This window comes from Colias philodice, chromosome 18, assembly GCF_061535455.1.
Source record: "Colias philodice isolate Cphi_HAF_F1 chromosome 18, ilColPhil1 Martin Lab GWU primary, whole genome shotgun sequence".
NCBI lineage: Eukaryota > Metazoa > Arthropoda > Insecta > Lepidoptera > Pieridae > Colias > Colias philodice.
In genome coordinates, this window is record NC_143103.1 from 3,476,031 (window position 1) to 3,503,452 (window position 27,422).

At 34.7% G+C, this 27,422-nt stretch overlaps 1 protein-coding gene and 1 long non-coding RNA gene across 2 annotated transcripts in view; both read left to right on the forward strand.

Annotated features, from left to right (window-relative positions):
• amon (prohormone processing protease amontillado) overlaps positions 1 to 27,381 on the forward strand; it is a 61,873-nt gene extending 34,492 nt beyond the window's left edge. Inside the window, exons 7-14 of the mRNA XM_089706478.1 lie at positions 2,760 to 2,935; positions 7,312 to 7,424; positions 7,803 to 8,003; positions 11,633 to 11,708; positions 12,575 to 12,732; positions 13,416 to 13,580; positions 26,158 to 26,275; positions 27,211 to 27,381. Coding sequence (XP_089562604.1) covers positions 2,760 to 2,935; positions 7,312 to 7,424; positions 7,803 to 8,003; positions 11,633 to 11,708; positions 12,575 to 12,732; positions 13,416 to 13,580; positions 26,158 to 26,275; positions 27,211 to 27,381 — 1,178 coding nt within the window. The remainder of the gene's footprint in view (positions 1 to 2,759; positions 2,936 to 7,311; positions 7,425 to 7,802; positions 8,004 to 11,632; positions 11,709 to 12,574; positions 12,733 to 13,415; positions 13,581 to 26,157; positions 26,276 to 27,210) is intronic.
• Positions 24,091 to 24,974, forward strand: LOC149480327 (uncharacterized). Its single transcript, XR_016317007.1, has 2 exons — positions 24,091 to 24,228; positions 24,303 to 24,974. It is a non-coding gene; the product is annotated as an uncharacterized LOC149480327 (long non-coding RNA).
• Positions 27,382 to 27,422: the final 41 nt, after the last annotated feature.

Below are 27,422 nucleotides of genomic sequence, written 5' to 3' on the forward strand. Positions count from 1 at the left end.
GCGCGACGTCACGTCTACGTAAACAACTCACAACAACTTCGCGGCAGGTGTATTTTGTTGTTATGAATATGCTGAGAATACGCATTTTTATTTATTTTATATTTTTTCACGTATGCTTTATCGACTCAGAACAGAAATATAATTACGAATTCACGAATATGTGGTTCGGGTTTCTCTGCGTCAAATTTATACAATCATTTCATATTATTTTCTCACTTTAAACAATTACTAACACTTTTTTTGGGTATTATTTTTATGTAGATTCACATTGCAATACTGCATACCACTTATAAACTTTGAAATTAGATTCTATAACACTTTATAATTAAATATTTGTTTAATTTTACTTCGCTATGCACACAGATAATTACGTATTTACGTAAGAGTGACGTCACGCCTACGCCATGACACCTGTGAGCTGTTTTATTTTAGCACAGTTAATAAATATTTTTTGAAAAATGGCTTTTATCTTCGTTAAATTTAAGTATATTAACGAAATATAGGGTTTTTCTTGTTTAAAAAACGTATACACACATTATGGAAGAGGTTTTGAAAATCTTTCGTCATGCCTATTGTGATAAGATATGTGTTATTCAATTAAAAGTTAAGATCAAACTTACACGTGTTGTTTGGTTTGTAGATATGTTTGTACACGTAACATTACCCAAATAAGCGAACATTATAACATAACAAATGTTACGTAATCAACATTTAGGCGAAGTATCATGGTGGAAATCTAAGTTACGTCACAGTTAAAGCATAATATGTATTATGTATTTGAACTTACGTGACGATGGGCGTGTAAGGGAATATTAGTAATGGAATAAATACTTATAATGTAATAAATAATTGTAATGAATAAACATTTCCATTTTACCCTGAAATTATATGTAAATTGTTTCAAGGTTTATAGTTCACATATAATATTAGTGCTCGCCTTTATTAGTAGTCCGACGGTCTATAATAATTATTAATTTGGTTAATCGTCCCTATAAATAACTATTATAACATCAAGTTACAAAGAGATACAACGTATAGGTAGATATAATCACAGTCCACGGATAATTATATACCTAATACCACAGACTAATAATAATATACTACGTATACAACTAATACTGTATGTATGTATTAGTATAATTATTTATTTAGTTATTGGAAATCTATGGTGTAATATAGAATACGATATTTTAATAATATAAAATGAAAGTAGACACGCAAGAAAAACGTATACTGATTTCGCCACATTTGTAAATAATTATCTTATTTATGGTTGTCGTCAAACGAACATAGAGCTAGAATTAGAGCAAGAGCATTCTATAACGTGATCTTTAGTGGAAACGAAAATTCGAATTCAGTGTTGATCAGTAATTCAGTCAGAATTTCTGAATTTTCGAACGCACTAAGAACAACGAAAGAAGGTTCTACGCCTGTTTACACTGAAAGAATTTTACATCGTTACGTTAGAATGAGCATTAGTTCGTTTGATGTAAATGCACCGTGATAGGCCGGTCACTAAAGGGTCACTACAAATCAACTCGGTTTATGTGCCTCGGCTTTTCGAAATGGCCGAGGAAAATGACGTGTGCTGTCATTTTTGGACCACGTTCACACTGACCGAGTTGCTTCAAGCAGCAATTGCTTTGCGAGGCTGCTAGACAACAATGATTATTCCGTGTCATAAATATATAAATACCTAGAACAGATATAAAGTATGTATTACTAAATGCAAAATTAAAGAGACAGCATGAATGATGTTTTCTATGAAAATACCTTGAAAATACAAAGTGCACGTAGCGCGGAAATATTTTATGTAGGTATGTGTACGACGTACGTGTACCATTGTTTTCTCTACCGTTTCTATACTGTACAAATAACATACATGACATGTTTAACTAAGAGTAACGTAGATTTGCGTAGGTACAAATTATGCATAAATTCAGGTCCTGAAATTTTAAGAAGTTTTTTATAGATTGTTATTATCGAAAACTTTATTTTGTTTTCAACACTTTTTATGTTATGATAATATCTACCCTTTAATTAGCACCAATCAAATACAGTAACTACAGGTAAACGTTAGTCTTTTTGGCTAAAAAGACTTAGATACTTTGAATAAAAACGTAAAACGTACTATTTTATCTCATCCACGAACCATTTCATATAAAGCCTTAAAAATATACCATAAAGTCAACCATTTCATATAAAGCCTTAAAAATATACCATAGATTTCCAATAACTATATTTAGTTTCTACTAAGTGTGGACGTAGATTACTAAAATAGCTTTAAATTAGTTAATTAAAACGATATTCGGCGGTTATAGGTTAATTAAGCTTGATTATCGGCATTGTTCAGAATTTGTCAATGTTGAGTGATGCGGTTTGGAATTTAATTTCCTCCGTACCAAAATGTTGATCAAATTCCTTTTATAATTATACCTAAATGTGTTCATTGAAGTGGATTGTAAATTATTGTTTAAATAACAAAGGTTTTAAATGGTAATTTATTAATTAAATTATTAAACAAGACGTTTGCTACCCTTTGATTCTTATTACTTGTGAATAATTATGATTAAATCTTAATTACATTTAATTAATAATATTTCTGTCTATGAGTCTGTTATTTTCTTATACATATATAGTTTCCATATTATATTCTATCATTACTATCCAGGAATCCATAACGATATTAGAAGAATTGAAAAAGATTTCCCCTGCACATTACGTGCAGACTAAGCTAAATCTAATCAATTTTGGTACAGGCATTCGGATGTTGGACCAGCCGTACATGACGGATCTGATAGAGGCGAACTCCATGGGGCACGAGCCCCATAAGATCCACATTTATAGTGCCTCCTGGGGGCCTACGGATGACGGCAGGACTGTGGACGGACCGAGAAATGCTACCATGAGAGCTATAGTTAGGGGTGTTAATGAGGTATGTAAAATTATTGTAAAGCTTTTGTTATTGTAGGTATATGTTACCTACTAGCGGTCCGCCTTAGCTTCGCCCGTGGTACATGTTTACGTTTACTCTCCATAAGAACCATCTACAAGGAATATTATAAACAAAGAATTAACAAAATCGATTCAGCTTCCAACTTACTATTTTTATATTATAGGTTAAGAATGATGTATCTGATAATTTGTATTGATTTAAGCCTATAGTTTACAAATATCTTGCAAAGATTGTAATAAATTCGATTGGATTCGAAACATTATTTTGAGTAGATAATAACTAAAAAAAAATCGATATTCGATACAGTAAATATTAAAAAAATTTGTAACATCAATGTTTATAACATATTGGAAACAACAAAAATTTCGTAAAAATATTTGAGATGACGAGTAGGTTCTTACGTAAGTTGTGTATTTATATCGGATGTGACATTTAACAAGTTTTTCACGCGGTTCATGCCGTCATTCATGACGTCACTATTGGCAGGCCTCACATAATATTACGCATCTATTGATAAGACATAACAATCCCACAATATCCAATATACATATATTGTACATAGTTAACAAAGGAACAAAAACAACAGCTTTCTAATAATATAGATACATTTATTGAACGGTATCGTTAATTGTTAGTACCTAGTTTGTAAATATATTCCTTGATAAAACGTTCTTTTTTTTTTCAAGTAAAGAAACAAATAATAAGTGAGATTCAAGAGATAAGCAGCAATGGATTGGCTGCTACCAATTTGCTGTATATTGTTACTCACAGCTGATCTTTTAAAAGACGAATGTTCTTTCACTTTCGTCTTGAGAAATTGTTTCTAAATTAGGTAAATTTATCCAAAAACTTACACTTGAAATTGTTTACTATGAGTACAAATGTACAGTGTACAGGCTTTACTACCTATATATAGTGAGCAAGGAGGATAGTCGTATTTTATTCAAATAAAGTGAACATAGCATAAATACAAAAAAGTTATTATCCTAGTGAATAACTCCATCATGCATTCCATTAAATTTTCTGCTAAACAATTGAGCCGCAATGCTTTTATCTAAAGTATCATGATAACATCTACTAGTTCTACTTAATATCAATTAAATTATTATATAACAATGGCGCCTACAAATAATGCAATCTACGTAAGTGCACTAACTGTGAAAGTGATACTAGAAAGTTAATGAAAATATATGGGTCAGAAAATTTCAGCATATTTCATAAATTCTTATAAGATCCATTAATTACCAAGATATACTTAGTTTCATATATTTTGTACTAGCTTTCCACTCGCAGCTTCGCCCGCGCAGTCAAAGAAAAACCCGCATAGTTCCCGTTCCCATGGGATTTCTGGGATAAAACCTATCCTATTTCCCTGGGTAAAAAGTAGCCTATGTCCTTTCTCGGGTATCAAAATATCTCTATACCAAATTTCATGCAAATTGGTTCAGTAGTTAAGGCGTGATTGAGTAACAGACAGACAGACAGAGTTACTTTCGCTTGTATACGTAGTATATAATATATTATTATTAGTCTGTGCTTTCGCATTTATAATATAATATTTTGTATGAGGCCCTCAAACTACGAATGCAAGTAGGCTAATCGAGTTGAAATCGTTCCTTTTTGCATAAATATCCGAACTCATACTATTTTTATAGTGTTAAAATGTTTCATATAATCTCCTGCATCTGGATAAAATTTCGTTACATGAAAATGATTTTAAATCAAATTTCTGAGCTCTTTGTAGTGCAAACGGTCACAAAATTTAGTAAATAAGTATAAACTTCAAATTTGAAGCAGTTATTTGTTCTCACATAAACTTATCAATAATTTTACTTCATCTTTGCGAATTGGATTGATAAAGTCGAATGAACAATAATAAAATAATTACATCTAAAATTATGATAGATAGAGTTGCTTCTATCAATCAAATAACTATTAAATTAATTATTGGATTGCTTTATTGCTTTTCGCGGAAAACTTTATTGGAGGATGCTATTTATTGAGATATTTTAGCCCATTATTTAATACAATATTCTTATTCGAAAATAATATTCGAGCTTATTAGATATACTTATTGCGATAAGCTCACACGTGGATTCGATCTCCGACTCAGGTAAAAATAAAGATTCAATTACCAGTCCTAAAATTATCCTTAGTTCTAAGAACATAATAAAAATAGATAGCGTTATTCTACTTCTGAAACAAATAAACATAATTTACCCGAAATAAAAGAGGCTAAAATTAGGTATGTTTCCTAAGTACATAATAGAGCATATTATTTAACTAGCAGTGCTCCTGTTTTTCCTTGACCACCAGGTTGTCTGAAAGAGATCGCTGTCTTAGCGAAAAGACCGCCTTTTGTGCTCAACTGTGTCTCTTAATATATTTGCTTTTGTAATATTTATGTCCTGGTGCACAATAAAGTATTTTTGTTTGTTTGTTTGATTCTATATTCATATAAACATAACCTCACCTCGCAAACTATTAAAGTTCTTATATGCATTATGCATATAAATGTATTTCCATATAGATAGATACTTAAAAGAAAACGATGTGGGAGGGGAATATGTTTGCTCTAGAAAATTGGAATCGCCGTCGTCCAGTTACTTTTATACAAAGTAAAGATAAAATACAACGATCATCTTAATTTTCTCATCTCATTTTCGTGAATTCTTTGATTATTGTGAATTTTCATTAGAGGTATTTAATCAAAAGGGTCTCTACCAGGCAGTCTTAATAATTATATTGGAAAGAAAGCAAAACGTGGATGAGCAAAAACAAGACTATTAAAACAACTAAATAAAACTTTGCTAACTCACACATAAAAAAACATACTGTATGAATTCGTTTTTGATGTGCAACAATGAACATTGCTTATGAAAACACATATTAATTGTTGACGTGTATATTTTACACATGTATTCGGTACAATCCTTCTAATTAAATAAGCTCAATTATTGCCGTGTAAGTTGATTTATTTAAGGTTTAACTCGATTCTACAACAGTCTTACTCAGTTAATTTTAACGCAGCAAAATGTAAATATGTAGACTGTTCAGGTAATATTTGTCGACTTTGGGTTGAACACAAACATATCTCTTTAAAAATTTGCATAGAAATTGACAATAATTCCATTTGAGAATGTATAGAATATAAACTCCAATAATAAAAGCTAGAGTGATGTTAATTTAGCTTTAAAAGCTAAGTTAAAAAGGAGCAAAGTAGAAAAAATAACGTTGAAGACAAAGGAGAGCTTATTGCATTTGCCTTCTGACGCCTCCACAAAGCCCCTCAGTAAAGCATTTTAGCTTCCTTTATTTCAAACCTCTCAGCCATCATTTCCTTTCTAAATGATAGCTGAAAGTTGAAAAATAACGACGACAATGCTTCCTGCGTGAAATGAACAATCTTGCATATTGCAATTTTAGACATTACCAGTGAAGCTACATTTTGAAACATGCTTTTCTAAATAGTTTGTAATATTTCAGTTGCTCTGACGTGTTTCTTACATAATTTAAAGTGGATGGACAGTGTACATTTTAACATTTTCAAAACATGGAACAATTTCAGCTAGTCTGCCGTGTTTCTTGCATAATTGAAAACGAATAAACTAACTACGGTTGTAATCTAATAAAAATAAATATAAACCATTGTTGAATAAAATAAACTTATCAGACTACAATCGTATTGTAAATAATAGAAAAACAAATAAAGTATTTTTCCATTTAGAAAAGAAAGTTCTCGAAATAACAGTAGGTATGTGATGGTCCTTTATTCAAACCAAAATAGTTACATCATCCTTAAATAGATTATATAATTCTCGAATACGAATAAACCCGTTGGGCAATAATGATCATGGTTCAGAAAATATACAAATTTCCCCCGAGACCCATCGAACACTGTTTTTGTTTTCTCTTTGACGAATACAATGTCTGATGAATGAGATAATATTATTCACACGCGTGTTATACGAGAATATTTGTTTATTGTTTCATTGAATACATTATTTCGGAATTTAACAGAAGCAAAGCTGTAAATATTTCTATTGAATTAAAAATAAGGATTTATTTTTTTGTCTTCAAGTATTTTTTATTATGACTCTTTAAATCACAAAGGAATCTTAGATACATTCTCATTTACTACAGATCATAATATTCTGAAGTCTTCTAATCATTGAAAAATCTTCTTATTATTAATAATTTTAATAAAATATTGTTACGAATTCGCAGTTACACTTTTCCGCGAACTCTTACTTCCTTCAATATAAATTGCGATATTGATATTATATATTAAAGAAAGATTGTACAACCATAAAATATAAATTGCCAATTAATATAACGTTTAATTGATTTGACAGGGTCGCAATGGACTCGGTAATATCTATGTGTGGGCGAGCGGCGATGGCGGCGAAGATGACGACTGTAATTGCGACGGCTATGCTGCGTCTATGTGGACCGTCTCTATTAATAGGTGACACCTTTTTATTGCTTATTGCTATATTATTTGTTTGGACAGGGACGGTAGGAGGGTGAATATCGTCTTGCTGGACAATCAATGTCAAGTAAAACATAAGTTGTAAAATAATATGTATTGGGATTCTGTTTTATGCATTCAACTTTCTGGAATTTAACGATCAATATTTAGAAACAGGTTTTGTCGTGTTTTATGAAATATGCGTTTATTGAAAGCTTACTTTATGTGTGGCTAGCGACAATAGTATTTTATTATATCAACAGTGTAATACTTACTATGTTTGTAGTACTATGTTTATAGGATAGCCAACATGGCATAGTGGGTTACACTATAACCACAATTCCTTATGGCTTATATCTAAATACAAATCAACAGCGCAATAAACGACGGTCAGAACGCGCACTACGACGAGTCCTGCTCCTCGACACTCGCGAGTACGTTCAGCAACGGCGCCCGCGACCCGAGTACGGGCGTCGCGACCACGGACCTGTACGGGAAATGTACCGCGACACATTCGGGGACTTCTGCTGCGGCGCCTGAAGCGGCTGGCGTGTTCGCGCTCGCACTGCATGCTAAGTGAGTATCAACCTTATTATCTTTACTTACAACAGTGTAATCAACGGTGGTCAGAATGACGTGTCCTGTTCCTATACGCTCGCATCTACTGCAACGGCGCCTGTGATCCGAGTACGGGCGTCGCGACCACGGACCTGTACGGGAAATGTACCGCGACACATTCGGGGACTTCTGCTGCGGCCCCTGAAGCGGCTGGCGTGTTCGCGCTCGCGCTGCATGCTAAGTGAGTTGTTATTGCTTTCTTTACTTACAACAGTGTAATCAACGATGGTCAGAATGACGTGTCCTGTTCCTATACGCTCGCATCTACTGCAACGGCGCCTGTGATCCGAGTACGGGCGTCGCGACCACGGACCTGTACGGGAAATGTACCGCGACACATTCGGGGACTTCTGCTGCAGCACCCGAAGCAGCTGGCGTGTTCGCGTTGGCTCTGCATGCTAAGTGAGTATCAACCTTATTATCCTTACTCACAACAGCGTAGTCAGAACGCGCACTACGACGATTTCCTGCTTCCCGTCCATCTTAAAAAAATATTTCTGTTCATAATAATTAATGATAAGATTGATTAATTATTTGCTTCCATTGTATTTTCATATTTATACTAGTTTATCGTAGAGTTTTTCACGAAAGAATAGTGGGTGTACCGTGTAACCCAATCTACGCGGTACACCCACTATAATATAAAAACATACCTACTGATAAAATGAACAGCATTTCTAGATAACATTTCCTTTTACACTAGTTATGTCCCGCCTACGCACTTCGGAATCAATTAACGTGTCGAGCGAAATTCGTTTAATTAACGGAAGATTCGATTTGCGAAATGAGAAAATAGTTTTTCGAATATACCAGTAAATCCAGGTGTAGAAAAATTTATCAAATCCATACTTTGTCTGTAACTATCAGATAAATATTGCATTGTTTATCTTTGATGAAAAAAATCTTTATTATCAAAATCGTGATCGTGCTGCTTTTATTAAAAAATGCTTGCATATTTATTTGAATCCTCGTTAATTTGGCTTCACTATGGAATTTATTCCAATTCAGTCGTTATAAGCCGATTGAGCCGCTCAACGTTATTTAAAAATTTTAAATCCATCGAACCGTTTTAAAAATGTGAAAAACAAGTTGATTAATAGACATACGGCTAGGAAGACAAATATATCAGTGAACATTGTTTACAATTTTCAATTTCACATTAATTTTTTTACAAAACGGTATTTACTTGATATCATTAGGCTTTTTATTTAGCATTTTTAAGGAAAATTCTTGGGTTACATTGCTTTTAAAATATTGTTACAGCAGCTATTCTTGGGAATTTAAAATAGCTATCTTTTGAAACATATTACATATCTACCTACATAGTATTTAGTATTGAATAGGAAATACTTACCTGTATTAACATGATAGATAATAAATTATTATCACAAGTAAGAAACAGATACCTACTTGTAAATTAATTACATAATTTTATTTTGAAACAATCTCTCTCTTCAAGGGTATACAATAAATAACTTCGTAATTATAATATCTGAAATTGAGAAAATATATTAAATAACCCAATTTTCCCAAAGCAATTAAGCACTAAAAATTCGTAGACACAAAGAAATAAGAAATGAACTAAATATTCTGTTATTTCACAACTAGAGGCCAGTTTTTTTCTCATCAGAATTTAATTTACTTGTTAAGCTTCAGGACTGATTGTTTGTAAAATTACTGGACCGAATACAATACTATATTGATGGGCACGAGATTTCCATTTAAATTTCACAATCTCTATTAATTATTTTTGTAATAAACGTTTGCAAAAGGTTCGCTTAATTAAAAACATTTTCGTTCGTACAGAGTATAGGGTTCCCCCCCATCAGTTCCAAGCCTTGTCGTGGCCGGGGGGGCTCAGTAGCTCGGAGTGCACTGTGTACTCTGGGTGAAGCTAATTGGACGCGGAGGGGCTGAACGGCCGGTCTGTCGTCTGACGACTCGATTGGCTCGACGGCCAGGGATCCATATAGCTGGCTGGCTGGCTTGAAGGCCGGCTGGCCGAGCTGGCTGGAACCGGCTGGTCACACCGGCTGCCTCGCAGGCTGGCTGAAACCGGCTGCTCCACCGGTTGGCTGGCCGGCTGCCTTGGGCGGCGGCTGGCTGGCTTGTTGTCACCGGCTGGTTGTCCGGCTGGCTGGCTGGCTGGCTGGATGGCCGGCTAGCTAGCTAGGGTCCTCCGGGGGGCCAGGTTTGGCTCAGGTGCCGTTGCGGTGCGGCGATGGATGGCGGCCAGCGGTCGCGGCCTGGCGATTTGGCTGGGAAAAAATGAGGTTGGAAGGTCGATCGGGGCTCGTTTGGGACTCGTTCCGACTGACTGGCAGGGGGCCGCGCTTTTGCGGCGGCGGATGGCGGCCAGAGGCCGCGCGTGTTGTGTTTGTTGGTAGTCTGACTACCAACAAAGCAGGGGGCGGGATCCCGACACGTCACTTTGGTGACATGCGGTGACTCCTGTAGGTGGGTGTGGGGCGGCGGCTGTCCTGCGACAGCCGTCTGCCAACTCGTAATCCGGTCCGTGGGGCCGGACCGAGGGCCGCCACCTCTGGTGTGAGGTGGGGGCTGCGAGGGAAACCTCTATAAAAGTGCGCCGGAGGGTCCTTCGACGCGTGAAACACGTTTCGTAGGGCCTTTCGGCGCGCGCCCTCCGGCCGGTCGGTGCTGGGGTCGGGGGTTTGGGGAACGCCGATGATGGAACGGGGAACAATCCATCGTCGGCGAGTGGGTGGCGTGAGCTCGTGTTCCAGCTTGCGCCGCCTCGTGGTGGGTAATTTGGTGGAGGGCCTGGAAACAGGCAATTCGCGGAGGGCCTGGAAACGGGCAACTGCTGGGCGGGACATGCGGAAGATTGCGATAGTGTCCCCGCATCCCGTCTAAAGCAGCGCGTTGGTACACAGTGGGGTTTTAGTCGGTAGGAATCCGACATAACCCACGGCTCCTTCCCCGGGAGCCGTGGGTATCTTAGGTAAGATTTCCCCACTTAAAAAAAAAAAAAAAAAAAAAAAAAAAAAAAAAAAAGAGTATAGGGTTGAATATTCGAGAAATTTTATAAAATACAAAGTGGAATTGATATTTCGCTTTTAAAAGTTATAACTTGATATAAAGCACGTATTCAATTTATAATTATCTACGTAAAGGTGGAAAAGTTTATATGAGTTGTGTTGTTGCTCTTTTACGCGAAAACTTCTATAACAAGTTCGCTCAGAACTTAGTAAAATGTACAGAGAAATATATTCGTATAGTCTTATAGATGGCCTGAAGTAAATAGCTTACGGTTTTCATTATAATCTATAGTAATATTATAAAGCTGAAGAGTTTGTGTGTTTGAACGCGCTAATCTCAGGAAATACTAGTCCGATTTGAAAAATTCTTTCGGTGTACCTCATTTATCGAGGAAGGCTATAAGGCCTCACGTTAAGACCAACAGGAGCGGAGCAACGCGGGTAAAACCGCGGAGCACAGCTAGTAATATCTTTGTTCTTTACCATGGAACCCGAAGACTCGAGGAAATAAAATAATTTTACGAAAACGCAAACTGTGTGCTACTTACTTCGTTTCATATAAATTAAATAACATTTCCTTGTTTTCAGCCCCAACCTGACCTGGCGCGATATCCAGCATTTAACAGTATTAACATCTAAGAGAAATTCCCTTTACGACGCAAAGGTAAGGCTTGTTAACTCCATGTCAATTAACTGAAGCACCTGTATGCAAATGATGTTAGTTCTATCCTGAATCTTGATGTCTATGATGCGATCTGACTTCCCGTGAACTTTGGCTTATCTTTACAACGTGTATTTGACAACAGAACTACTTTCTGTTTAGATTTAGGTAGTCAAAGAATTGTAAAATCTTCAATAAATTAAAAACATAAACATTAGAATATTTGAAGCCAATCATTTGCCAAAAAAGTTAACAGCCGTAATTTTTAGTTATCGTTAATTATGAATACAAGATTTTTGGTCTCTCGAAATTAATTCAGGAGATAGAGGTTTTTATAAATTCATTTTTAGCAATTAACTTTTTGGTCTCTAACTTTCGACTCAATTCAGATATTACGATTTTGGACCGTTTATTCTTACAATAATATCCAAGTCCGCTGATTAACAAAAAGATTTCAGGTTTTTGAGATTTTCATTTATTAATTTCGCTTTAGTTTCTGTTTATGTTCCCGTGCTATTATGAATCACTGAAGCTATAGGTATTATATACATAGGTAACAATGCTACAATAAGTAATAACCTTGTATTATACAATATTGAGAATTTGGCAATGTTCATAAAATAAAGGTATCTTCCTAGGAATGGTCAGTGGTCTGGGATTGGAATTCTAATTTTAGTACCTAAATTCGCTTGTGTCGGAACAAAAACTACAAGCAAAATAATGGACCTTTCTTGATAAATGTTAATAAATCATCGAGACTTCAAAATTTCAATTTTCATATTCTAATACGTACCTAACTCATGGAATAGATGCTAAGAATAAATTATGAAATTATTTGAGAAGTCATGGTCAAATTAATTTTTTATCAGGGCCGTTTCCACTGGACTATGAACGGCGTAGGATTGGAGTTCAACCATCTCTTCGGTTTCGGTGTGTTGGATGCAGGCGCTATGACGGCATTAGCGGCGAATTGGCGATCGGTCCCACCCCGGTATCATTGTGAAGCTGGGTCGGTTAATACTCATACGTAAGTTGAATTCATTAATAACAAAATGTATATTTGTTTTATTTGGTGGTTTATTATTTACCTAGACTATTTTAGTTTGCGGTTTAACAGTTATTTCCTTATAATTGCAAGATGGCAGAATAACCTAAATAACTATAAAGTTCTTTGGTCCAGGAGGATGACAAAATATCTGTTTCATTGAGTGGTTATTTATTATTCATACAATTTTAGTTTGCGTTTATCAGTTAAGTTTTTTTATAACTAATTGTCTTGTAATACGAATACCTAAAATAAGTTCCTTGGTTTAGGAAGATGGTTAACACTAAGTATTTTCGCGTTTATTTCGACTTTTCCTTTTATCAGCAAAAATTATCCTCACCTTCAAATTACTTAAATTTCAAATCATTTAAATTTAAGGATCGAATCACCAAGATTAGAAGTCAATCCTACTTCTACTAATATTATAAATGCGAAAGTTTGAAGATGGATGTGTATGTGTATATTTGTTACTTTTACGTATGTTTGTCATATCATAATGCAGGGGATGGGATTGGCTCGTTACGCCGCCAGTAACTGGGGTAAACACACGTCCACTCACGCCCGGGGCTGCTGCGTGACTGTGCTCCCCACTACCCGCGAACCCTTATAACCATATAGTACCTTTACTTTACTCAAACACTACAATAATTAACACAAATTTGCAGGGAAATCCCCGCAGACGGTAGTGTAACATTACACATAGATACCACCGCGTGTGCGGGCGGCGCCAGCGAGGTGCGCTACCTGGAGCACGTGCAGGCGGTCGTCAGCGCGAACGCCACGCGACGGGGAGACCTCGAGTTCTTCCTCACCAGCCCCATGGGCACCAGGTTGGTCACATTAACACCACGCGGTACAAAACAAACAAACAAACAAAAATACTTTATTGTGCACCAATAAATAAAAATTACAAAAGTAAATATGTATCTATACTAATATTATAAAGCTGAAGAGTTTGTTTGTTTGTTTGTTTGAACGCGCTAATCTCGGGAACTACAGGTCCGATTTGAAAAATTCTTTCGGTGTTAGATAGCCCATTTATCGAGGAAGGTTATAGGCTATATTTCATCACGCTACGGGCAACAGGAGTGGAGCCACGGGGGTGAAGCCGCGCGGAGCAGCTAGTATAAAATAAATAGACACAGTTGAGCACAACAGGCGGTCTTATCTTATCGCTAAGACAGCGATCTCTTCCAGACAACCTGGTGGTCAAGGAAAAACAGTGTATTAGTTTATGGGCAAGAGGTGCATTTATAAAGTTTAAAATACATAAATATAAGTGGTAGTGTAGCAGTACGCATTGATACTGCCGCTTGTAGAACACTTAGAACGTGTGACACAGTAACACGCGCAGGGACATCCCAGTACATGGTGGTGTGATATTGCACATTGAAATGACCGCGTGCGCGAGTAAAGCAAAGCAAAAGGCCACACTTAATTTTAAAATAAATAATAAAAGGCAAATACCTAAGTTACCGGATCATTATGCGAATTCCAGTATTATGATAACACCGTGGACATCCAAGAAGGAACGTATCAACTTGAACAATACGCCCATTTAGTGGACAATGCGTAATTGATAAAACAAAGGGATATTAATTTAATGGCTATACGGTATCGGACCACCACCAGACCACCAGGCAGGAGGATATCTCGGATATATAAGCAGTTCACAAGTTAACTCGTCATTCTCACACCAGCTCTCTATAGTTAAGGTCATAGATTAAGTAAAAATTTTAATTTATTTAAATAAATTATTTTTTTTAAAAAGTAATCTTGACCGAGTTATTTTTACTGGCGCCCAACTTAGGGGCCTAACGAGTGAATTTAAAGTAAATACATCGTAAATTACGAAAAAGTTCACGAAAATCTTTCAAGATTGAAGTTAGGCAACTCACAAATAAATTAGTAAAATCAGTGAAAAGTTCGAGGGAAGAAATGAAAAAGGAGACCATCATCGGATTTTTGCTGTAAGTACCGTTGCATAATCCTTTCACCATTCCTTTCCATCTGAAACCCCCGACTTTTGTATATAGCTATAGGGATACTGGAGAGAATCACTCTCCTTCTGAAAGTGAGAGCAGTCTTAGTGATTTGTGTTATTCAAATTGCAATAATAGTCCAACTGTCATAGACAATATGGATCCAAAAACCTTGTTATCGTTCGTTCCCACATATGATGGTGACGCATTTAATTTATATAATTTTATAAACTGTGCCAAACATTGGTTGCAGATCGCAGGTGGAGACACACCACCTAATGTAATGTTGTTATTAAGCAAATTAGAATCGAAAGCAGCCATGACTATATCCATGGTAGATCACGACTTTAAGTGGAAAAATATAGAATTAACATTAAAAAAAGAATGTGGAGATAATAGGGAGTTTAATACCTTATTAATTGAATTGTCTAATGTAAAAAGAAAAGGTAGTTATAAGGATTTAATTTTTGAGTTAAAACAGAAATTATTTTTTATTAGAAGTAAGTTGTTAGATAAATATAGTGAGAAAACGTTAGTCGATGAAGTGATGGAGCCGTATATTAATACCGCGCAAAATGCATTAAGAAACAGCTTACCGTATCATGACCAAATTTACGTGTCAAACTGTGGTTTTGAGGAAACGGCCGCCCGAATTTTACAATTAGAAGCAGAGGGTAGGTTCGACAATATTAAACAAAAGTTTTCGAGTATTTTACCGTCGCCGCGAATTGTTCAGCAGGGGTACTCGCAACATAAACCAAATTTTGTAAATCAAAAGCATAGTTATCCTAATTATCCACAAAATCCAAGGATAAATTATAATAATAACAATTATAATCATAATCATAACCAAAGTAATAATAATTTCCATCAAAAATACCCATGGAAGCCAAATCCAAATAATGTGTTTAATAAACCACAGAATAGTTATTTCAAGCGTAATCAATATCGCCCGGTTAATAGAAATATAAATGAATCGGAAGACGTGTCCATGCGGACTGCGCCTCAGTTACGCCCAGGTCAAACAAATTTAGGAAAAGGGTTAGTCGCAGAGGAAGTTTTCCATACTAATAATATAGATGAAGCAAATTTTTACAAAAAGGCCTCTCAAAAGAAAGGGCCATAGAATTTAATTTTGTTAAGTCTTATTTGCCATATTTCGAAACGGATGATCCAAAACTAAAAATCTTAATAGATACGGGTAGTCAAAGGTCGTTTATGACTGAAAAGGCTTCAAAATATTTTAAAAGCTATTATAAGCCTGAGAAATTTTCGGTGCGTACATCTCACGGTACGTCAACCCATGTAGGTTTAATAGAAACTCCGTTTTGGTATAAGTACTTCGATACGGGTGAAGGAACAATGAAGTTCTATGTGTTTAATTTTAGCGATCAGTATGACATTTTAATGGGAACAGACATGATAGAGCAAGTTAATGCTAAAATAGATTTAAAAGAAAGAAAATTAATTTTACCAAGTAGTGAAATTTTAATTCATCACATGACAAATGAAAATTATTCAGACATTAATAATTTGTGCGAAACGTATAGAGATTTATTTACGGAGGATGTAACGAATAGCGCAACTACATCAATTAAGCATAAAATTAATTTAATTACTAATGAACCGATTTACCAACGTCCTTTTCGTTTGCCACAAATACAACAAGAGGAAGTTAATAAACAAATTATTAAATTATTAAACGAGAAAATAATTCAACCTTCCGAATCGCCATGGTCATCCCCAGTGCACATAGTGCCTAAGAAAATAGATCAGTCAGGCGTTAAAAAATGGAGAATGGTTATTGACTATAGGAGGTTAAATGAAATAACAAAATCCGATAAATTTCCATTGCCAAATATTGAGGAGTTATTTTCCAAGTTACAAGGAAATAAATATTTCTCTACCTTAGATTTAACTTCGGGATATCACCAAATTTTAATGGATACAGATTCCATCGAGAAAACAGCATTTAGTACGCCTAATGGGCATTATGAATTTTTACGTATGCCTTTTGGTTTAAAGAACGCTCCCGCGACATTTCAAAGAATGATGAACAATATTTTAAAAACGGAAATAAGTAGAAATATTTGTTTAGTTTATTTAGATGACATAATTATATATTCAAAAACTAAGCAAGATCACATCAATAGGTTGCAGCAAGTTTTTGAAGCGTTACGTAGAGTTAATTTAAAGTTAAATAAAAATAAATGCGTATTCATGGAAGAGAAAATCGAATTTTTAGGTCATGTTCTTAATAAAGACGGACTAAAGCCAAATCAGTCAAAGATAGAGGCAATTAAGAAATTTCCCATTCCAAAAACATTAAAACAAGTTAGAAGTTTTTTAGGATTGATAGGTTATTATAGAAAGTTTATTCCTAATTTAAGTAAGATAGTTAAGCCTTTAACGGATGCAACTAAGAAGAACGCGATTATTGACATTAATAATAATAAGTATAAAGAAGCATTCGAGTCGTGTAAACATTTATTAATGAATGCTCCAATTTTAGCATTCCCTGATTTTAATAAAACGTTTGTTTTAACAACGGATGCATCGGACATAGCTCTAGGTGCAGTATTAAGTCAAGAAAATCATCCGATAGCGTATGCGTCGAGAATTTTAAGTGAAACAGAAAGAAAGTATAACACTACGGAAAAAGAATTGTTAGGTATTATATGGGCTGTTAATCAATTCAGACCCTATATTTACGGTAGGAGATTCATCTTAAGAACAGATCATAAAGCATTAATATGGTTATCTAAACTAAAAGAGCCAAATCAAAGATTAACGAGATGGAAACTTAAATTGCAAGATTACGATTATAAAATTGAGCACGTCAAGGGTAAAGAAAATTACGTAGCTGATGCATTAAGTAGAATTCAAATAAACCACACAAGTGTAGATTCCTTAGCAGCGCATTGTGGCGAGGAATTATCGTTAGACAGTACACCGCGTAATAATGATACAGCGATAAGCACTGAATCGAATTCCTGTTGCTCAGACAATAGATCGTTGAGTAATACAATACACTCTTGTCAACAAGACAGCGATACAGGTATTCCAATCATTGATAGTTACCCACCTAAACGTCTCAGACGTGTTGTGTTTGAAAGTGCTCCATACGAGAACGCGAAGTTTGAAAAAGGTATGTGGTATTTTTATATTCCACCTAATAATGAGGAAGAAGTTATTAAAAAATATATGTTAGAGTATTTAAGTAAAGAAAAATATGCTTTTATAATACCAAACGACGAATTATATTATAAAATATCTGAAGTTTATAGAAAATATTTTGATCATAGTAAGTTTAAGCCAACTAGATATATTAAATCGTTAATAGAAATAGATAATAAAGAGGAACAATTAAATTTAATTAAAGAATGTCACTTACTAAATAATAGACATGCAGGTATAGAAATTGTGTATAAACAATTGCGTGAAAAATATTATTGGGAGAATATGCGGAAAAATATTAAGAAGTATATTTTAAATTGCGAATTGTGTAGAAAGGAAAAATATAATAGACATCCTAATAATACATTGTATTCGGAGACAGAGACTCCACATGAACCGATGTCGGTATGGCATATAGATTTTATGTCTTTAGAAAGACAGTGGTACCTTACGATTATTGATAAGTTTTCAAAATATGCGATTATTAAGGCAGTAGATAAAAGTAGAGTTTATGATGTATTATATGAAATATTTGCATTTATAGGGGCACCTAATAAGATAGTGCATGATGGTGAACAATCGTTTTGTAGTGAGATTGTCACGGAACTTTTTAAAACTTATAATATTATTAATCATACTACGTCACCGCAACATCATAAATCAAATTCGGATGTTGAGCGTTTACATAGTACTATACAAGAGTTGTTTCGTTTACAACGTGAATCAGATTTAGACCAAAATCAAAAGATTAATTTTATTGTACATTCTTATAATAATACAATGCATAGTGCGATAAATATGACGCCATTTGAAGTGCATTTTGGTAGAAAGCCTAAGTTGCGTAGTTTTGATAATTTAAAAGTAGCTATACAGAGATATACTGCCCAGCATAGAGATTTTGCGAAAGAGTTAAATCAAAATGTTCATAAATTGTTAAAGAAGCAAAAGCATGATAGGAATAAAAGATTGAATGAGAGAATTAAACCCCCGAAAATATTTAAGATAGGTGATACAGTTTATTTGAAAAACTCTATGGCGGACAGACATAAGACGAAGTCAAGATTTTTAGGTCCATACAAAATATTAAGCGTGGAACCTCATAACAAATATAAAATAAGCAATGGCAAAATATATCATGTAGAGGAACTAATTGTTTCAGAGTCTACGTCAGTTTCGGATACAAGTTCAAGCAGTTAGAACCTTCAGAAAATGTAATAATAGTCGAATTGAAGCCTGCTCGAATTTTAGAAGGAAAGTGGTATATTATTCATAAGTTAGAAATAAAACCAATTGTATTAAATTTAGAGAGTATTCAACAATCTGTAAACCATGCTTACAGAAATTCTAAGATAGATGATGTTAATCATATATATCAGAGAATTAATATTATATTAGAACATGTTAGAGAGATATGTAAACATTTAAATATTCAAAGTAAGAATAGGATTAAAAGAGGATTAATTAATGGTTTAGGAAGTGTTATTAAGTCGATAACTGGTAATTTAGATCAAAATGATTTAGATTTAATTCAAAGAGATTTAGAAACTGTAAGAATTGCTTATAATAAACAAATATCGATAACTGATGAAACTTTAGAGGAATATAATAAGCAGATTGCAAATATTACTTTAATTCAGGAAGAGATTAATAATCAATTGTTATCTATGTTAACTAGTAAAGCGCAACAAAAAGTTGCTATATCTTTGTTATTACAAGCTCAAACTTTACAAGATGTAAGTGAAAGATTAACAACAGCTATTACGTTTGCTGAACATAAAATGTATCATTATAGTATATTGCAATCTCAATTGTTAGAAGATACAATTAATAGTATTCCAAAAGAAATTGTTATATCTAGAAATGTTAATGATTTAGAAAAGTTTATTACTGTAGATTGTCAAATTATTAATGGAATAGTATATTTTGTAATTGAAATACCATTAGTTAAGAATAGTGTATTTAGGACAAGAAAAATTGTACCTATAATCCAACATTACCTATCCTGTTCCTATCCTATTATGCGAACGGTTACTTTAGCTTACAATGAAGAAGAAATGTATGAAGCTGAAGATTGTATTGAGATAAATGAATTAATTTGTAAAGGAAATATTTTGACGAAAGATACTTGTGAATCTGAAATATTAAATACAATGAATAGCGAAAAATGTCAAATGGTAGCAATAAAGTGTCCTAAAGAGGAAATTTTTGAGATATCCCCAAAAGCCATTTATATGTATTTTAATAAGACAACTGAAGTTGGAATCAAGTGTAATAATCATAAAGAAACTTTGTGGACTAAGTATACTAATATATTATATGGAGAAAATTGTGAGTTGAATGTTTCAGGAAAAACTTTATTTCACACGAGGGAATCAACGGACAAAATAATTATTGGAAAAGTGGATTTACAACCAATGGAGACCGTAACTGAAATAGAACTTAGCAAGTATGATAGAAAGAAGATTTCATCTAAGTTAAATGAATTGAAGAGGATTCCCGCATTTAATTTTGAAACTCACGATATTGTTCAATATAGCTGGATAACATTTATAACTATTGTGATAATAATGTGCCTAATCTATGTTAAAATTCTCAGATCCAGGATTCGTTCGAAAACCTGTACTTCGAATTTGGAGGGGGACAGTAAAGCAAAGCAAAAGGCCACACTTAATTTTAAAATAAATAATAAAAGGCAAATACCTAAGTTACCGGATCATTATGCGAATTCCAGTATTATGATAACACCGTGGACATCCAAGAAGGAACGTATCAACTTGAACAATACGCCCATTTAGTGGACAATGCGTAATTGATAAAACAAAGGGATATTAATTTAATGGCTATACGGTATCGGACCACCACCAGACCACCAGGCAGTGCCGGATTAAGCCAGCGCGGGGCCTGTAGCAAATTCTGTCAAGAGGCCCTTCGTTTGCTATAGTTTCTCAAGTTAAAGGGTATTAAATAAAACAAAACTTACAAATAAACTTTTATGGGTAAATTAATGAGAGATAACACTTTCACTATCGACTTCTTTAAGCAAATTATACTCTATATTAATCAAAATAAGGTGATTAAGACGTTCTTGGCCCATCGTGTTTCTTAACTCGTAATACGTTTTAACGTTGAAAAAGAACGTTCGCCACTGCAGTTAGTGATCATGAGAGACAAGTAAATGCGCAAGGCAATTTCTACGTTTGGGAAACACGATTCTAAGAAATTATTTAATAAAAGTTTATAAAATTGCAGTTCCAGAGACTCTTGTTTCTTGCTATCAATAACAGTAGCCACATCTGTTTTCAGCAGTTCAGCGAACTGGACTAATTCGTCGCCTAGGCTACTTTCCAAATCATCTTCGTAAGCACTGACCATACGTGAGGCGTTTTCCAAAATCTCTTCTGTTGCAAATTCATTTTCAAAATACTTATTGACACAAAATTTCGAGTCATTTGTAACAGGACGGCGGTTCTACAGGGTTCTTAGTACGCAATGACAAAAAGAAAAATGATGGTGTGAACGCTGGTACCGGCGGCTTAGTCGCGTGGGCGTTAGTCGAACTCGTCGGAAAATAGCGAAAGTCAAACGATTTGTAACAGTATGGCACTTATTTTTCCTGTAAGTTTGAGGATCAACGAATATAAATACAAAATTTCAAAGATCTATGTGTTGGAAATCTTCACTTATATAAATTAATAATAAATTATTTTTTCAAGTATGACAGCACTTTTTCCCCCTACTAGAAGTATGGCAAATATAATAATGGTCACATTTTATCAAATACTCTCCAAAAATCCAAATGCAATACTGGTACAAAAAGTTTGGCGAAATAAAAATTTTTTGCCGATTTTCGGCGGTATGGCGACCATTTGGAATCGTCCGAAAAGTATGGCATGGCGATTTTCGTAAAAGGCTGCACGACGATGGTTACCTGTGCAAAAGTTAGCCTGGTACAAATGGTTGAATAATTGTTTTATTTAAATCAACACATTCGCGTTGGTATGGCGGGCTGTAAGTCACACCGGAAAAGTATGGCATGACACTACCACCTACTTCTTTTTTATGGGCTATCGGTAAATTCTAAATTTTTTGTTACAAATCGTTTGACTTTCGCAATTTTTCCGACGAGTTCGACTAACGCCCAGGCCACGCGACTAAGCCGCCGGTACCAGCGTTCATACCATCATTTTTCTTTTTGTCATTGCGTACTAAGACCCCTGTAGAACCGCCATCCTGTTACAAATGACTCGAAATTTTGTGTCAATATCTCCCGGTCTAACTGGCAGCATACGTCATACGTTGAAGTTTTGTATTCCTTCGTGTAAAATTATTATTTGTATACAAAATTAAATAAGCCAAATAATCTACAGAGAACCTGTAAAACGATGTTTTATCTTTTTGTTTGTTTTTAGGAACAAATTTTACAGCGTTTTAATATCACAAGACAGCATTTTTTTTACTAAAATAGCAAACCCCTTTTGACGTATTGCATGACACTATAATCGCTACACTGGCGGAGGTTCGTATTCGTTTTTGATTTCGTATTTTCTTTGGGGGCGGACAAGGGCGATGGATGATTGTCATGCTCCATCTGCCTTTTATTTTGTAATCTAAGGTTTGATAGTCGATAGAATCCTATTTTATTTGATCGGGTTGTTACGACTAGCTCGTTCGATGACAATATCAGGGGATTCCCCTGTTAGTTTTGCCGTGCTACCAACTTGCGTGTAGCGCAGTGCAAGCAGTACAACACAACTTTTGGTGTAGCCAGCGCTCAATTGTAGAAACGTGGTAAAATTTTAAATTATTGTTGTAGATTTTGATACCAACGTTTCTCGTGGTAGGTACGTGTATTTTTTTACGGTACGTGTATTATAAAGTGATATTTTTTTACGGTCAGACAGGTATTAGACCGCGGGCTACGGGCCCCCCGAGCCGCGGGGCCCGTAGCATTTGCTACTCTTGCTACGTGGCTAATCCGGCACTGCCACCAGGCAGGAGGATATCTCGGATATATAAGCAGTTCACAAGTTAACTCGTCATTCTCACACCAGCTCTCTATAGTTAAGGTCATAGATTAAGTAAAAATTGTAATTTATTTAAATAAATTATTTTTTTTAAAAAGTAATCTTGACCGAGTTATTTTTACTCGCGGACAGAACGAGCAAGGATAACAGAACCAAACAACACATCACCAGCCCTATGGGCCCCAGGTTATTACTACGATATATAAATTCAACGATAACAATACTTGTTAGCAAATCCCATCATATGGTAATGTGATATTGCATATTGAATATTTATCATTACAAATATCTATGGTATTCTATAGGGAGCTGATCACGTAGAGTTAGAAATAATTTGGAAAATCCAAAAGTGCACGCCTCATAATTTTTTTTTTATAAATATTTATTAATTATTATTTTTGTTTATTTAATAACAATTAAACCACATCGAATCAGACCCTGAAAAATGAAAGGGTTCTATTCCTGAGCATACTCAAGCGTAAGAGAAAAAAAAAGACTCGATTAGTAAAGTATTTCGGTCGCTATCGTGTTAAGGTGATGAATTAATTTTTCTAACATTTACGGCCCTTTTCAAACCTTCGTAATTTTTATATTATTAAAGTTGTCGTGATGAAAATTCTTGACAAGAAAGTTCAATAGTAACACAATACGTCTACCGTTTTAGAAACATGATTCCATGATATTTTCTCGATAGAAAAAAAATACAAAGTTATCATTGTTATTTTTTTTTAATCTCTGGCATCTTCAAAATAACAAACGTAAAGTTACGACTTTTTGGATATTAACTATAAAATATACAACCTATACGTCTACCGTGTTAGAATTTTGAAATATGCGATGGTTTTGAAATAAACAAGAAATACTTGAAATTAGCGCGCGACCAGCCAATATATCGAGAGCCGCCCTGTACCTTCCTACCCCGATCGCTGCACGAGTCATTCCCGCTACGGCCGTCACACGGGGGACTTGTGTCGCTCGCGCAATCGTAAAAAAGGGTGACAACACGATAAGACAAAATGAGACAAATGGGGACAATAAAGAAAATAAGAAGAAGAAACATAAAGGTTGGAGGAAAAAGAATGCTTACAATTGGAACAAATTAATGAAGAAAGTTGGTTTTATTTTAAATTTGATGATAATTGTATTATAGACGATGTTTGATATGTACCCCTGTTTTAAGTACATAACGAATGTGTAAGATTTTTTCATTTATAGCATAAATAATCTGTTCAGAAATCCGGAATCCAGAAGGAAAATAAACCCACTGATTGTTTACAATGTGAATCCACTCCTTCGTAAGTACCTTTATTCAGTCAAAAATGTATGTTATCAAAGCTCTACTGGTTTTATCGCATGATTCCATATTTAGCAAAAAGCAACAAAGTGCAAAGAAATAAAAAATCATGGTGAACTTAGTGGAAGTATGACGGACATAATATGGAACAGGAGCTCATTGGAGTAGTATTATATTTAAAAAAAATACGAAATAATTTCAAGAATTACATTTCTTAGGTGGTAGATAAGTATGTTGTATAAAGAATTTGATGTTGATATTTATTTCATTTATACTTACTACACCTGTGCGGGAAATTGCTTAGTAATAAAACAGGTTTATATTCATATTTACATAGTAATGTGAGTTTTCATTTCGAAAAATTTTGTGTAAGTATATTAAATTGAGTTCCTGGGTGATCTGGAAACACAATTGGGCCCGGAAGATGGCGCTGCAGTCACTCCTCCTAATGACATGAACCGATTTGGATGAATATTTGTGTGCACATTTCATTTTTGTGGGATGATTGGTTGATTCGCTTTCACATTAGCTAATATTATGTATTTTTGTTGTTAGAAAGTAAACTTAATTTAATGTTTATAATACATTATTATTGGTATAAATAAGCCAGTGTTCGTCTCACATTGCTGTACCTGCCTATCTACCCTACCAGGGCCTAACTTTGTTCTGGCTATTTTATTTTGATTATTTGTAATGAATAATTACAATTATAATAGAGTGCAAAAAATAAATACATGCGTCAATATATTTTGTGTTTTTTTTTAACAATTTTTTTATTTAAAAAAATATCATTCCGACCGCGGCTTTGCCCGCGTGGAATTAGATTATATCGTGAATCCTGTCTTATCCCACAGAAGTGTTCAGTTCGGATAAAAAGTATCCTATGTGTAAATCCAGGCAATTAGCTATGTATATTTTATCAAAATTGGTAATGTAGTCTTGACGTGATTAAGTAACAACTAACAAAAAAATATACAAATTAACATCCAAAGTTTCGCATCAGTTTTACTGTATTAGTGATATCTTCCACTCTTGACTTTGACTGAGAAGAATTAGGGTTTATAACTTCTTTCAGACATATTACCTTTCATTTCTGGGCATGATGTAATATCTACGTCAGCATTAAATTCTATCTAAATCCATTTCAGTACCATTTCATTTTTTCAGAGTAACAATATGTTTTGTTATTTTAAAGATTATTTATAACCTGTATTATTTTGTAATAAAGTAAACATTACGAAATAATAATAATTATTAATACCTAATGTCTAAGTAGTTGTTAAAAAGAAGATTATTTGTTTATAAGCAAGAAAATAAAACCAATAAATCAACAATTAAATATATGTATAAGAATATTATAACTGTATGACGACTCCATACATGTTTGTCCCGAGTCGGCCAGCGGCAGCGCGGCGAGTTTGCAAGAATGACTTCGCGCACACCCGCGTTCGCGATAGCGAGCTATTAGACTCCGCCCGCCAAGCAGTAGATTTTTTTTTGTGTATCGTCTTAACAAGAAAAAGGATCCGCACATACAGACACACGGACGTCCAAGACAGAACTTTTTTAAACTGTTTTTTAACTAGTTTAAATAACAAAAATGACATCAAAAATATCATGAACGTTAAAAATAGTGTTTTTTCTTAATATGTGTGTGTATGTATTATCTTACAAGTGCAATGTATGATACATAAAGACATTTTAAGTTTGAAAAATCAGATGTTTTGCGCGAAGTGACAGTAGTACCCACCTCAACGCTTCGCTTATGAGGCGTGCAATAGAGTTGACGACTTTATCTTTCAGAAATACCCAGAAATAGAAACCTAGAGCATAAATTTTAAGAATTTTGTCAATCTTATGTACATATTTTAAGAAGACCTGTAAAATGGAAAATTTCTAGTTGAATAAAAATTCTAATTAAATGTTGCAGATCAATGATACTGAGTAGGCGGGCGAACGATGACGACATGAGAGATGGCTTCACGAAGTGGCCCTTCATGACAACGCACACGTGGGGTGAATATCCACAAGGAACATGGACTTTGGAAGTAAGTTGTTAAATATCTGAAAGGCGTAATATTTATACTTCTATCATCGATACAATTAGCACTTGTTTCTGAATCTTAGAAGCTTAATTATCTTTGATAGTATCGATATTATGTATAAATAACAAATCATATGAAACTAGACAATGTATAAGATACTATAATATTTATCTATTATGAACATGAGTGTACTATGTTGCATAGGCAGTTTGCAGTGTATTTATGAAAATCAGTTTCTTGGCACAGCTGTACGGCAAAATTGATTGTGATAAACTCATAAATATTGCATGGGGTGGTAAGTTGAAACTCAGATTAACCGTTCTGTGAAAATTAGTTGCCCGTACTATTGGCCATAAACTGTCCCTATGGTTATTTTGCCAAGTTACTACTACAGCGGCTATTCTCAACTAAGCACATATTGTGTTGTGTGTGTGTATTTATTAGTATATATAAGTGTTTATTAATATTATTATTAATTATAAGCCATGAGGCATGTTTATATTTGTAGTACATATTATTATAATATTTTTTTTTACTTTTTAATTTATTATGCACAACCGTCCACCATACTCAGCATTTGTCCTATTCGTTTGGGTTGCCTGGCAGAGATCGCTGTCAGCGATAAGGCCGCCCTCTGTACATTGTTAAATAAGTATTATGTATTTAAATAATTGTCATACATGGTGTACAATGTCCTATATGGTGCTCGAACGGTGAAGGAAAACATCGTGAGGAAACCGACATGTCGAAGAATCAAAAGTTCGACGATATGTGTCATCCGCCAACCCGCACTTGGCCAGCGTGGTGGATTATGGCCTGTACCCTCATAGGAGGCCCGTGTCCCAGCAGTGGGAACATATATGGGCTGATGATGATGATATGGTGTACAATAAAGAATTTTTCATTCATTCATTCATTCATTCATTAATTGTGTATAGGCGCGGTTCAACGGCGGGGGGGGCCCGAGCGGCGCGTCGGGCTGGGTGCGCGGCTGGTCGCTGGTGCTGCACGGCTCGCGCGCGCCGCCCTACGCGCAGCTGCAGCCGCAGGACCCGCACTCCAAGCTCGCTGTCGTCAAGAAGGCGCACGAGGACAACGCACGGACATAAAATATGTATATCCTATATTATATCCTACACGGTTAAGTTCT